At 43.3% G+C, this 14,132-nt stretch overlaps 1 protein-coding gene across 2 annotated transcripts in view; it reads left to right on the top strand.

Moving 5' to 3' along the window:
• The window catches only part of RUNDC3A (RUN domain containing 3A), a 356,931-nt gene that overhangs the window by 192,857 nt on the left and 149,942 nt on the right, over window positions 1-14,132 (top strand). For both annotated transcript variants that reach the window (XM_044055254.1, XM_044055257.1), the window contains exon 6: window positions 13,775-13,855. In XM_044055254.1, coding sequence (XP_043911189.1) covers window positions 13,775-13,855 — 81 coding nt within the window. The remainder of the gene's footprint in view (window positions 1-13,774; window positions 13,856-14,132) is intronic.

The raw sequence follows: 14,132 nt of genomic DNA, 5'->3' as shown, positions 1-14,132 counted from the left end.
TTTCTTACATAGTTATTTAATTGTTAATTTCTTGGATGTGCCATGCCTCTTTTGAATCGATGTTACGTAAGTTATTGTTATCTGCACTCTTTAAGATATTGAATAATTCTTCAGTATTGATTATGCCATTAATTTCTACTTCATGAAAGTCAGCCTGCTGGTCTGTAATTACAAGTTTTGACTTTGCCCCTACTTTTGCACTTTCCTGCATTCCCTTGAAACCATTACTGGCTGTAGTATTATATTGTTAAAATAAGATTATTAGTAGTTTGTCATTAGATATCAAAGCCCTTTCTGGGCCATTGTTATTCGCACTTTGTAAATTTTTGAACTCCAGTACTCACTGATGTGTGTGTGTGTGTGTGTGTGTGTGTGTGTGTGTGTGTGTGTGTGTGTGTGTGTGTGTGTGTGTGTGTGTGTGTGTGTGTGTGTGTGTGTGCACATGTGCGTGTGTGTCCTTCAGTGTCCATATCTGTGGTTGTGCCTGTGCACATGTACTTGTGACAGAGACAGAAATGGACCAATTCAGTCGTCCAGTGATCCAACCCTTCTAGCATATTATACTTTATCAGCCTGTAAAAGTGAATATGAACACACAGGAGCATAGTTCATTTACTCCATTCTGCTAGTATTTGAAATTATATTCTTAAATTAGTAACTCAACAGTTGATACGGCTGTAGCATTAAATTCAATGCTTCCATCACAAACTTTATCCTGTATCCCTGCAGTTGTCATATAAATGATCTACCATTTGTAAGCAGTAGGTACATGATGTGTGTTTCTTTGTGTAAAAGAGCAACATTTAGACTAGTGTGCATTTTTAAAATATTAGCCAGAGTACATGCAGCAATGTGAGGTCTGAGTACAGAAAATATAATCTGATGTTTTTAATCTTCATTCATTCCTTACTGATGGGTTATCGGTTCCATCCTCAGAACTGAGCCAGCCAAATATCAAGCTTGCATCAGCCAAAAACTCTCAAGCCAAGGTACTTCCCAGAATGATCTGCTCCCTGTTACCTCGGATCTCGTTTGTCGCGTTGCTGTACAGCTATGTCACGCCACTCTCTTCAGCTAAGTGTCTAATTTTTTGAAAGTTTTATATATCGTTTCTACTTTAAAGTTTTTCAAACAGTTTCTAGTATTATTCTCCTACCCCATTGTATCCTTAAGACTCTCTCCCTTTAGTCTATTTCTCTTTATTACCCTTTTCCTACCTTTGAGGTAATTCTTAATTACCATTGTTGGTAATCCTTCTTACTTCTCCCTTCTTACCCTTTTGGGTAGCCTTTCCTCTTCTTTTTGGTACTGTTCTTCTCCACATCATTATGTTGGATAAGAAAAGAAGTGTTGGTTTTAAGCAGTGTAAGGACTGTGGCTGTAAGTTATCACTTTCCGATGGCCATGACTTATGCGTCTATTGTTTGAATGTCTCCCACCTTAATGTGGATCCCCTGTGTGGGATTTGTAGAAATTTTTTGACCAGGACTCTTAAAGAGAGAAAGAAAAAATAATCTTTAAAGGCCTTCTCAAATCTCCTTTCTGTGAGGCTATTTCTGGGTCGGAGGGCTCACCCCCTCCTGCTAAACCCCATAAGAGGCATTCTCCCTCTTCCTCACCGAGGTCGCTCACTTCATCTCCTTCTGGAGATCGTAGGGAGTCGACTCATAAGAAGGTGAAAATGACTACTACTTCGGCGCTGCCACCTGTGACCCTGTCAGTTCCAGGCTCTGCACCACCCCAGCTGATTCTTGCTCCAGCTATGTCCTCCTTATTGACACCGGAGTTCCCGGTGCAGACAATTATGGCTCTGACAGTTCTGTCATAGCCCTTACTGGTACCGTCCATGCAGGTACAGTCCTCTTCGGCACCACTGGTACAATCCCCTTTGGACTCGAGTATGATGTTACTGTCCTCCACGGTGCAGACACTTTTGGCACCATGTTCTTCAGTACAGTCCTTTTCAGCACCATCTCATCATCATCTTTCGGCTTTTCTCGTTAGGGGTCGCCACAGCGGATCATCTCTTTCCATTTCTTCCTATCCTCTGCATTTTGCTCTGTCACACCAACCACCTGCATGTCCTCTCTCACCACATCCATAAACCTTATCTTAAGCCTTCCTCTTTTCCTCTTACCTGGCAGCTCCATCCTTAGCATCTTTTTCCCAATATACTCATCATCCCTCCTCAGCACATGTCCAAACCAACACAATCTCGTCTCTCTTGCTTTGTCTCTAAACAGTCCAACATGAGCTGACCCTCTAATATACTGATTCCTAATCCTATCCATCCTAGTCACACCAAGTGTAAATCTTAACATCTTTAACTGTGCCACATCCAGCTCTGACTCCTGCCTTTTTGCCAATGCCACTGTCTCCAACCCATATAACATAGCTGGTCTCACTGCTGTCTTGTAGACCTTCCCTTTCACTCTTACTGGTACCCGTCTGTCACAAATCACTCCTGACACTCTTCTCCACCCATTCCACCCTGCCTGTACTCTCTTCTTCACCTCTCTTCCACATTCACCATTACTCTGAACTGTTGATCCCAAGTACTTAAACTCGTCCACCTTTACCAACTCTACTCCCTGCATCCTCACCATTCCTCTACCCTCCCTCTCATTTACACACATATATTCTGTCTTAGCCCTGCTGACCTTCATTCCTCTGCTCTCTAGAGCATATCTCCACCTCTCCAGAGTCTCCTCAACCTGATTCCTACTCTCACTACAGATCACAATGTCATCTGCAAACATTATAGTCCACGGAGCCTCCTGTCTGATCTCATCTGTCAACCTGTCCATCACCACTGCAAATAAGAAAGGATTCAGAGCTGATCCTTGATGTAATCCCACCTCCACCTTAAATGGATCTGTCACTCCCACTGCAGTCCTCACCACTGTCACACTACCCTCGTACATATCCTGTACCACTCTTATATACTTCTCTGCCACTCCCGACTTCCGCATACAATACCACAACTCTTCTCTAGGCACTCTGTCATATGCTTTCTCCAAGTCTACAAAGACACAATGCAACTCCTTCTGACCTTCTCTGTATTTCTCCAATAACACTCTCAGAGCAAACATCGCATCTGTAGTGTTCTTTCCTGGCATGAAACCATACTGCTGATCACTAATCATCACCTCCCTTCTTAACCTAGCTTCTACTACTCTCTCCCATAACTTCAAGCTGTGACTGATCAATTTTATCCCTCTGTAGTTACTGCAGCTCTGCACATCACCCTTATTCTTAAAGATAGGTACCAAAACACATTTTCTCCACTCCTCAGGCATCCTCTGACTTTCCAAAATTTCATTAAACAATCTAGTTAAAAATTCCACTGCCATTTCTCCTAAGCACCTCCATGCTTCCATTGGGATGTCATCTGGGCCAACAGCCTTTCCATTCTTCATCCTCTTCATAGCTGTCCTTACTTCCTCCTTGCTAATGTGTTTCACTTCCTGATTCACTATCCCTACATCATCCAACCTTCTCTCTCTCTCATTCTCTTCATTCATCAGCCTCTCAAAATACTCTTTCCATCTACTCAACACACTCTCCTCTCTTGTGAGTACCTTTCCCTCACTATCCTTTATCACCCTTACTTGCTGCACATCTTTCCCAGCTCTGTCCCTCTGTCTAGCCAATCGGTACAGGTCCTTTTCTCCCTCTTTAGTGTCCAATCTCTCATACAACTCTCCATACGCCTTATCCTTAGCTTTCGCCACCTCTCTCTTTGCCATGCACCTCATCTCCTTATAGTCATGTCTACTTTCTTCATCTCTGTGACAATCTCACGTCTTCTTCGCCAGCTTCTTCCTCTGTATACTCTCCTGTACTTCCTCATTCCACCACCAGATCTCCTTGTCCTCCTTCCTCTGTCCAGATGTCACACCAAGCACCTTTCTAGCAGTCTCCCTTACTAGTTCTGCTGTAGTTACCCAGCTATTCGGTAACTCTCCACTGCCTCCCAGTGCCTGTCTTAACTTTTCCCTAAACTCCACTTCACAATCACCCTTTTTTAACTTCCACCATTTAATCCTTGGCACTACTTTCACACTCCTCCTCCTCTTCTTGATCACCAACGTCATCCTACAGACCACCATTCTATGCTGCTTAACTACACTTTCCCCTGCCACCACTTTACAGTCTCCAATCTCCTTCAGACTGGCCCTCCTACATAGGATATAATCCACCTGTGTGCATCTTCCTCCACTCTTGTACGTCACCCTATGCTCCTCCCTCTTCTTAAAATACGTATTCACCACAGCCATGTCCATCCTTTTTGCAAAATCCACAATCATCTGACCTTCTGCATTCCTCTCCTTAACACCATACCTACACATCACTTTCTCATCCTCTCTTTTCACTTCACCAACATGCCCATTAAAGTCCGCTCCAATCACTAGTCTCTCACCCTTGGGTACACTCACCACAACTTCATCCAACTCACTCCAAAATTTCTCTTTCTCATCCATCGCACACCCAACTTGTGGAGCATATGCACTAACAACATTCATCATTACACCATCAATTTCGAGCTTCATAAACATCACTCTGTCAGACACTCTCTTCACGTCTAAAACACTCTTGGCATATTGTTCCTTTAGTATAACCCCTACCCCATTTCTCCTGCCATCCACACCATGATAGAACAATTTGAACCCGTTTCCTAAACACCTGGCCTTACTTCCCTTCCATCTGGTCTCTTGCACGCACAATATATCAGCTTTCCTTCTCTCTATCATATCAGCTAGCTCTCTTCCTGTACCAGTCATACTGCCAACATTCAAAGTTCCTACCCTCACTGCTATACTCGTAACCTTCCTCCTCTCTTCCTGCCTTCGGGCATGCCTTCACCCTCCTCTTCTCCTTCGGTCAACAGTAGCCCAATTTCCACCAGCACCCTGTTGGCTAACAGTACTGGTGGCGGTCATTGTTAACCCTGGCCTCGACTGATCCGGTATGGAAATATGAAATTTTCGCACCGTAAGTTATGTGGCAGAATTTTTACGCCGGATGCCCTTCCTGACGCAACCCTCCCCATTTATCCGAGCTTGGGACTGGCTTGTGCATCCTCAGTAAGTGAAAAAAAGTAAAAAAAGGTTTATTACTTTGCAATAAGGCAGGCATGGCTTAGTGGTAGGTCATACAGACTAATGTTAACAAGGTCCTGGGTTTGGGACTGACAGTGGGAATTTATTTTAGGGTTGGGAGGGTGGCCTAATGGTTAAGGTGTTTGCCTTGCAAACACAAGGTGCATGGTTTGAGTCTCACAAGTTATAATTGGCTAGGCTTAAAATGGCTCGCAAGGGCAGTTAGCTTAGTACTAATCTATGAATCTATGAATCTATGAATTAAACAGTATGATACAAAAATAAATGGTTAAGCGCTTTACGTCTTAATTTAGAAGAGTTCTTCAGACCTACAACAGTAGCACAAGTGCTCACTTTAACACAGACCACATGGTGGTTTCAAAAAACTTTAACCAATGGTATTGCATAAGTAATTAAGCTTGGACACATGACATCAGCAACAAGTCAAATACAAAAAGAGCAACTGTGAAAACCTGTAAAGAACAAAAATGTATAGCTGCTTTTGCGCACAAATAAAGACGCATTAAATCACTGCATTTAGGTGGACAGAGTGTAACTCTTAAAATATGTGATAAAAAATGATGAAAAAACTATGGAAAATATATATATAAATGTAAATATTTATATACAGATTGCTATGAGTTACAAGAGCGCTCCAAGTGGACTAAAAAAAGCTACACTCAAAATAAAATAAAAATAAAATAGAATTAGAGGCTGAAATTTCAACTTTAACCAGTGTTGATCTACTCAACTGTAATGCTTTCACAAATCGCCAACAAGGGTGAAGCAAGCTTAGATGTAAGATGAGACATATTTTTAAAAGATTTAAAACATGAAGCGAAAAACCTGCATTCTTTTACTCAACTACATATAAAGCTGTTTAAAAGACTAGTTAGTTAGACTAAAGAATTGTCTAGAGCATTAGGCTCTTTAATTTCAGAATACAGGCAATGGAAGTGACTTCATTCAAACCTGGGGGGATATAAGAGTTGAGACGCAGTTGCCAAATCAACTCCTGTCTTTCCAAAATTAGATGATAAGGACCCCCGTTTAGATTAACAGTAACCTGACAAATCACTCTGAAGTGAAAGTGGTGTGTTGGGTGTTCAGCACAATGCCTTGCCAATGCATTAGAAGGTGACTTTTTTCTAATATGGTATGTGTGCTCATAAATCCTCTCTCTTAGTTTTCTGTCCGTCTTACCAACATAATATGCTGGACAGGCTACACAACTAGTCAGGTAGACAACGGATTTAGAGTTAGTTAAATCTACCCTTAGTTTTTACCTTAAAGGAACCTGCTGGGAATTCTGTCCCTGTTGCTATATATCTGCAATAGTTACAGTTTTCACATTTAAATGTACCATCAGATCTACTACAGGTCTGAGGTTCCATTTCCAAGATCTGTTTCAAGTTCCTGTTCTTCCTGTGAATAAAAGATGGTGAATTACCCAACTTCTCCAACACGTCTGGTTCCATCATGAAGATGCTCCAGTTTCTTTTAAATATAACCTCAATTGCTTTGACTTGCAAACAAAATGAGGTAACAAAACTACTTGAAATCTTTCTAGTGGCTACACCTACTGTTTGTGTACAATCATGAATTGTATTAGTGGTTACTTCCAAATTCACATCCTCTTCTGAGGTGACTGACCCAATAGTAGGTTTAAGAAGTGGTTTATAAAACCCTTCTCTCCTTTTGTTTACGACTTCATTTACTAAATCAAGGACCAATGTGTCTGGGTAACCTCTCTTTAGAAACATAACTTTAAGTGTCTCACATTCTTCAAGGAAAGTCACTTCATCAGTCACCATCCTTGCTGCATGGACAAGTTGTCCTATAAGTACAGATCTTTTCTGATGTATAGAATGGCAACTTGTGTAGTGAAGCATGGTGTTAGAATATGTGGGTTTATGGTAGATCCTGGCTACATAGCACTGTTCTATGTTCTTTTTTTAACTCAGTCTAAATACGTAATGGAATTCTCATGATATGTGTGGGTGAACTTGAAAAAACTGGTGCTGCTGTTAAGATGTTGCACAAAACTCTGGGCTTTGGATACAGTACCCTTAAACAGTATAAAAATGTCATCCAAAAATCTTGTGTACATCTTTATTCTGTCAGAACACTCATTATCTGAAAGAATGTTTTTATGTTCCCAGCTAGCCAGCACCAAGTTAGCATAGCACCCCCCACATGGTGAACCCATAGCCACACCAATTTGTTGTTTGTAAATTGTGTTGTTGAACATTACAAAGTTGTTAGTCAGAATAACTTCCATGATTTCTTGAAATAACCTAATTTCTCTACTGTTGGCCCCATACACTAATAGTCTCTCGACTACCCCCTCAATACCTTCCACATGGGGAATAGAGAAATATAAGTCAACCACGTCTACTGTTAATGGAAATAGAAATGCCCATGAGACTCTGCAAACTTTTTCTTCTTTTTTGACATACTTCTTCAAGATAGAATCAATGTACTTCACACTTACGTATGTGATAGACCCCCCCAGGAGTTGACTAAGACCCTCATAGGTGGATTTTGTTGGTCTTTGTGCAATTTTGGCAACCCAAATAATGTTGGTATTTTAGGGCTAGGTGTAGACAAGTAATTGAATATGTCCATCTCTATCATACCTTCAATGAATAAATCATTTAAGAAACAATTAACCTTTTTATAGGCTCCATTCATCTCATTGACACTGGATTCAGCATAAATACCACTTTCCAAGACCAGACACATTCTTGAATTGTAGTCACTTGAATTCATAACAACTAGTCTACCCTTGTCTGGTTTTAAAAATCTGATAGGAAGACTTTTGGTTAAACTCAGGATACCCCTCTCTCCGGCATCCATGTTTAGTGTAGCAACACTATTCTTGTTGTATCTTTGCAAGTGCCTAAGGTCAGACTCACATAAATGTTCAAATACACACAACAATGGGTGCATTGGTGGGTTGAAGGTACTGGACACTCTCAGGCTGTTGTTAACAGAACTGTTCTCACCAATATAGTCCTTTTCTAGAAAGGCCAGAACTGCCGTCAGGTTTCTCTATGAGGTCGAGCAGGAGCCTCTCTGAGCAAGATGTGTTGCAGCCTGTTGACCAGTTGCTTGTGGCCAGAGGTCTCTCTCTACCATCAAAATCCACATTCCCTCCTTCAGGTGAACATATATCTCCTCAAACTCCAACATACACTCCTCTTTCAACTTCCACCCAAGTATCAAAGCCCATTACTCTGACAGCAGCTTCCCTTCCTCTAACTCCAATAGTGGATCTCACTTTGGAACCAGAGTCGTCCTTGTGGCCCTCGGTGCACTGGGCATTGGGCTCTTCTCAGGCCAGTGGCTGTGCCACGTGGGAGGGCATTCTTGGTTCCACGCCAATTTTTTTCTATGGCACCCTCCAGGAATCCTCCCTCTCTCATGCTTCACAGTCCTCTTGAGACTCCTGGTCTGGGGGTCAGCTCATCGGGATGGGGTGTGACCCCAGTTCCAAGGTTGTCGTGCTTGGTTCCAGGCTCCCATCTCTCCTTGGGTGGGCTGGCCTTCTAGGCCATAGAGAGGGAACTTGCCTCTGCTAGCAAGCCCCACATGTCAGAGTCCTCTCCCCCTTCTGTGCCGCAACTCGCACAAGCCACAACTGCCAGACACCGGGCACAAGGGCCTCAGATTTCTCCTCCCCAGGAGACCCCCTCTTTGCTGTCTTCCCCAGAGCCTCCCACTGAGGAAGTATCCCGCAAAGTGTGCAAGAGGAAGCACATGAACTCCACTGAGGAGTCGTTGACTGAAGATACAGACTTTGATGATGGGGAAGGGTCCCCACGGTTGAGGTGTCCTTTGGTGACATCCTTGAGATCCTTAGACAGAGGGGTGACTGGAAGTCCTCTAATCCTTCCTCTGAGGAATCTGTATTCCTGCAGGCATTTTGTGCACAGCCCCCTACCTCCTGTGTTACCCTGCCGGTCGATGAGCTCATCCAGCTCATTGTCCAGCGGGCATGGAAGGCTCCTGACACCCTGGAAGCGATACCATGGAGGCCTGATAAAATCTTATAGCCCCCAGCTGAGCATCCCCATTGGTCACGAGGTCTTCCAGTAGATGCCATGGTGGTGGCCGCTGCAACTAAGAAGGATTTGGCAGAAGAGAGCCAAACTGTCCATCCACCCAACAAGGAGTCCCGAGCGATAGACAGACTAGGGAAGTGTGTATTTGCTTCATTGTCCTTTGCCATAAGATCTTTGAACTATTTGGCACACTTTACCAAGCTCCAGAAGGATCTTCTCAACCAACTCTCTGAAATCTTGGCAGGAGCTATTTCTGATGAGGTCTGTGACAACATGGCTTCTCAGATAGCCACCCTAGAGTCCATTTCCAATTCTTCCATGCGTCTTATTTCTCATGCAACGGAAGGAGCACCTAGAGTGTCACCAGATGACATGCCTGGATGCACCTTTGCAACTTTGTGGACTCCTTTAAGGCTTCCTTCATGAACGCCCCCATCGAGGCCACTTCTTTGTTTGGCCCTAAAGTGAAAGATACACTGGCAAGGTGCTAACAAGATGACAAGACCCTATCTGCCGTTGGTGTCAGACACTCCACTCCTCAATGATTCTACACCAGAAATCACAGGAGCGGTAAGATGTGGCACAGGAAATCAGAGGGCTCTTTCCGTGACACATGTGCCGAGTTCACCCCTAGAGGCAGAGGGGGAAACTCCAATGGAAGACACCCCTTTTGGGGCAGAGGAGGTCTGCAAAACTGGGGTTCCAGAGATTCTTTCTCTGGCCAACCCTATCAGTGCTCCTGAAGCGTTGCCCGACTGCTCACCTCTGGAAGTGGTCGGGGGTCATTTTTCCTTGTACCCCGCTGCCTGGCGAAATATAACCATCGACTCTTGGGTACAATGGATAATATCCAGAGGTTATCACATCCCCTTCCATCTTTGTCCAGTGTCATCCTGAGTATTACCTGACATTCCACCCAGATAAAGGGAAGCAGCAGCACATGAAATCCAAAAACTGCTACAAAAAAAAGAGCCATCAAGATGGCCCCCCCAGACCAGATAGGATCCGGATTTTACTCAAGGTTCTTTTTAGTGCCAAAAAAGACAGGGAACTGGAGACCAATTCTAGATCTCAGCACACTGAACAAATTTGTAAAAACAGAGAAATTCCGGATGGTCATGGTTCAGTCTATCCTTCCTCTCCTAGAAGAAGACGATTGGATGTGCTCTAGATGTTCAAGATGCTTATTACCACATAAAAATGGACAAATGCTCAAGAAGATACCTCCGCTTCTGCATAGGAGCCAGTCACTACTAATTTTGAGCTCTGCCCTTCAGTCTCTCTACAGAACCCAGAGTGTTCACCAAATGCATGGCAGTGGTTATCGCTTACTTGTGACTTCAAGGATTCCAGGCATTTCCATATGTAGACAACTGGCTCCTCAATGCCCCCACCAAGCGTCTACTAGAAGAAGCCCTGCACTACACTCTCCTCACAGCACAATGCCTGGGAATCACTATAAACTGGGAGAAGTCCAAAATGACCCCAGCTCAGTCTTTGGAATTCATAGGGGTACTGTTGGACGTGAGAAATTGCACAGTATCTCTTCCGGACCACAGGCTTCAAAGAATAAGGCAAGAGGTTCAGCCACTGCTCTGTCACCACAAATCTACCTCTCGATATATACTCCAACTCTTGGGGTCAATGGCAGCCTCAATCACTATTGTTCCTCTTGCCAGATTCCACATGAAGCTCCTTCAGTGGTTACTTTTCACTCAGTGGTACCCTCTACAACATTCTTTGTCTTTGCAGATAAGTGTAACTCAGAGATGTAAGCAAGATTTACTCTGGTGGATGTCTCAAAATCCCCAACAATGGTCTCGCCCCTTCAGCCCAAAGCCACAGTGACCATGGACACCTCCCTGATGGGGTGGGGGGCTATGTCAGGGAAAATTGGTCCAAGGCACCTGGTCGGAGACAGAGGCCTTTTTGCATATCAATGTCCTGGAACTGAGGGTGGTGCTACTAGCATTGCAAGCATTTCATTCCATCCTTCCATCAGGGACTATTGCGATCCAGTCAGACAACATGTCGGTGGTCTGGAACATCAGTGAGCAAGGGGGCACCAGATCTTACCCATTATGCTGACAGATCTTGAGAATATGGCAATGGGTGATAGCTTCCAACTGCTTTCTAATTGCAACGCACATTCCCAGGAGCTGCAATGTGATAGTGGACAAATTGAGCAGGTGCATTCTACAACCTCACGAGTGATCCCCAACCCTATGATAGCGGCAAGAATCATCAACCACTAGGGCCAGCCTTGCTGTGACCTATTCACCTCCCCAACCAACTACAAGTGCAGCAACTATTTTGCCCTGATCCCCCCCCTCAGGGACAGTCACCGAGAGATGCTCTAGTCCACGCTTGGCCCTCTGGTCTACTTTATGCTTATCCTCCTCTTCCCCTCATCTGCCAATTTCTGAACAAAGCATGACAGTTGAAAAGCAAATTGATCCTCATTGCTCTATATTTACCTCGACAAGTCTGGTTCCCTTTCCTCTGGCATCACCTGTTAGATCAACCGTGGATCCTCAATCCATCCCTAACGTTGATCTCCCATCTGCAGGGTCTGATTCACCCCAATCTAACAACCTTGAAACTGACAGCTTTGTTTCTCCACTTCCAATGATTCCCAGGCAGGAAAACCTCTCATCCCCTCTGTGCAATATTCTTATTGCATCTCATAAATTGTCCAGACTAATCTATCTCAATAAATCAAAAAGGTTTTCTCTATGGGCAATGAATAAACAATTAGACCCCTTGTCAGCCCCAGTTTCTGTGGTTTTGGATTACTTATCAAATCTTTTCCACTCTGGGGTGTCTGCCTCTACTATGCATGTGCATTTAGCTGCCATTTCAGATTTCCACATTGGTTTTCAGGATTCTTCGCTTATGTCACATAGACTGTGTAAAACTTTCTTGAAGGGGCTTCTCCACTTAAAACCTCCCTTTAGAGAACCAGTACAACCTTGGGATTTGGCATTGGTTCTGCAAGCTCTAACAGCTCCCCCCCCCCACCTTTGAACCTGCATCTTCATATGATGTAAAATATCTCTCTTGGAAAACTTTGTTTCTGATTGCAGTCACATCAGCCAGACACTTGGCAGAACTTCAAGCCTTATACATCAAACCTCCCTATCTTATCTTCCATAAGGATAGGGTATCCCTGAGAACTAATTCCTCCTTTTTACCAAAAGTGCTGTCACAGCGGTCTATCAACCAATCTGATGACCTTCCAGTATTCTTTCCTAACCACTCTAACAAGGGAGAGTATTGCCTGCACTCCTTGGATGTTTATCTGGACAGAACAAAATCTACCCGTAAATCAGATCAACTATTCCTGGCTTTTTCTGGACCAAGATGAGGTCATCCTGTCACATAAGTTACATTGGCTTCATGGTTGAGAAACTGTATTACCTTTATTTACAACAAAAACAATGTCACCTTGCCTCATAGAGTCAAAGCACATTCTACAAGATCAATGGCAACTTCAGCAGCTTTCCATGTTAAGGCTTCCCTCAATGATATTTGCTCAGCTGTGACTTGGGCCAAACCTCATACCTTTATTCTTCATTACAAATTGGATTTGGCCTCCAGAGGTAGAGCTTCTTTTGGCTCCATGGTGCTCAGGAATGTCCTTCCATGAGGGCCACCCAGGGATACAGGTAGCTGGGGACTCTGTCCCATCAGTAAGGAATGAATGAAGATTAACAACATCAGATAAAGAAATTATGTCTTACCATAACGGTCTGTCTGTGTTGTTGATTTTCATTCATTCATTACTCCCCACCCTCCATCCCCCTCCGGAGGTTCCTGGTTGATCTAATATACTCCTTTATTGTAGGTCTGTTATGACCAGAGGTAGCCTCTACTTTTGTCTATCAACTTGCAAACTCGATCTGAGGTAACGGGGAACAGGGCATTCTGGGTAGGACCTTGGCTCGAGAGGTTTTGGCTGATGTGAGCTTGATATTTGGCTGGCTCGGTTCCGAGGACGGAACCTATAACCCATCAGTAATGAATGAACAAAGATCAACAACACAGATGGAACGATATGGTAAGACATAACTTCTATTTCTGGCTACATCCCTGCACATGCTGCTGCTTTCTGAAGTAATTATCACATTCTTTGAGTCATTTGTGGTAGCAAACAGTTTTGGCAAAAAGGTGCAGTGCTCTCTTAAATAGTGGTATTTAAGTACAGACAAGAAGAGTTAAAGAATTCATTTCTACATGCCTTCACAATGTCTTACATGGTTGATTCCTTCTCTACAAATTTGGTTTCCAGCAAATGATTGCATTTTTTTTAGGATGCAGTGAAGAAGGCTATTAATTTATGCTGGTTTGTGTAATTTGGCAAATGACATTAGACAGTAGGACTGACAGCAGTCCTCCTGGATGGCTCTGTAAGGCAAATCAGTTAATGGCTGAGGGATGTCAGTTTCACCTTGTTCAAAAAAAAATAAAGAAAGAGAGATGATCCTAATCCTCCACCAAAACTTAAATCTTCAGCCTAAGCAGATCCTTGCCTTAATTTCTGATCCTTAGGTAGAAACAATAAAGAAGTCTCCATTTGACTGTATTTTGTGTTCTATTTTCCAGTTTCTGTCTAAAGGGTGAGGTAATGGATGGGAAGACACCAGCTGTGATCGACTACACACCTTATTTGAAGTTCACACAGAGGTACGTACCAGAGCTTTTTGATACTTTACTCTACTTATGAATACTTAGAGTGTTTCCTTCTTTATCTCTAAGTCTAAAGCTGAAACTAATCAACTGGATAGCAAATGTACTTGATGGTACAAAACAGGGAGGGAGTAAGGTATGAATGGTCACTTTCCAAGACTGGTATCATTGCATGGTCTGATCTAAAGGACATGTTCATAAAGAGTTCTGCAAACACCTTGAAAGGTAATGTGTGAAATTTGATTCATACAAACTACTTCAGTGGTGTAATGGT

Source organism: Protopterus annectens, chromosome 13.part0 (genome assembly GCF_019279795.1).
Source record: "Protopterus annectens isolate FY-2018-M chromosome 13.part0, PAN1.0, whole genome shotgun sequence".
In the NCBI taxonomy this organism is placed as follows: domain Eukaryota; kingdom Metazoa; phylum Chordata; order Ceratodontiformes; family Protopteridae; genus Protopterus; species Protopterus annectens.
The sequence above is the reverse complement of the archived record's forward strand: the minus strand, read 5'-3'. Positions and strand labels throughout refer to the sequence as shown.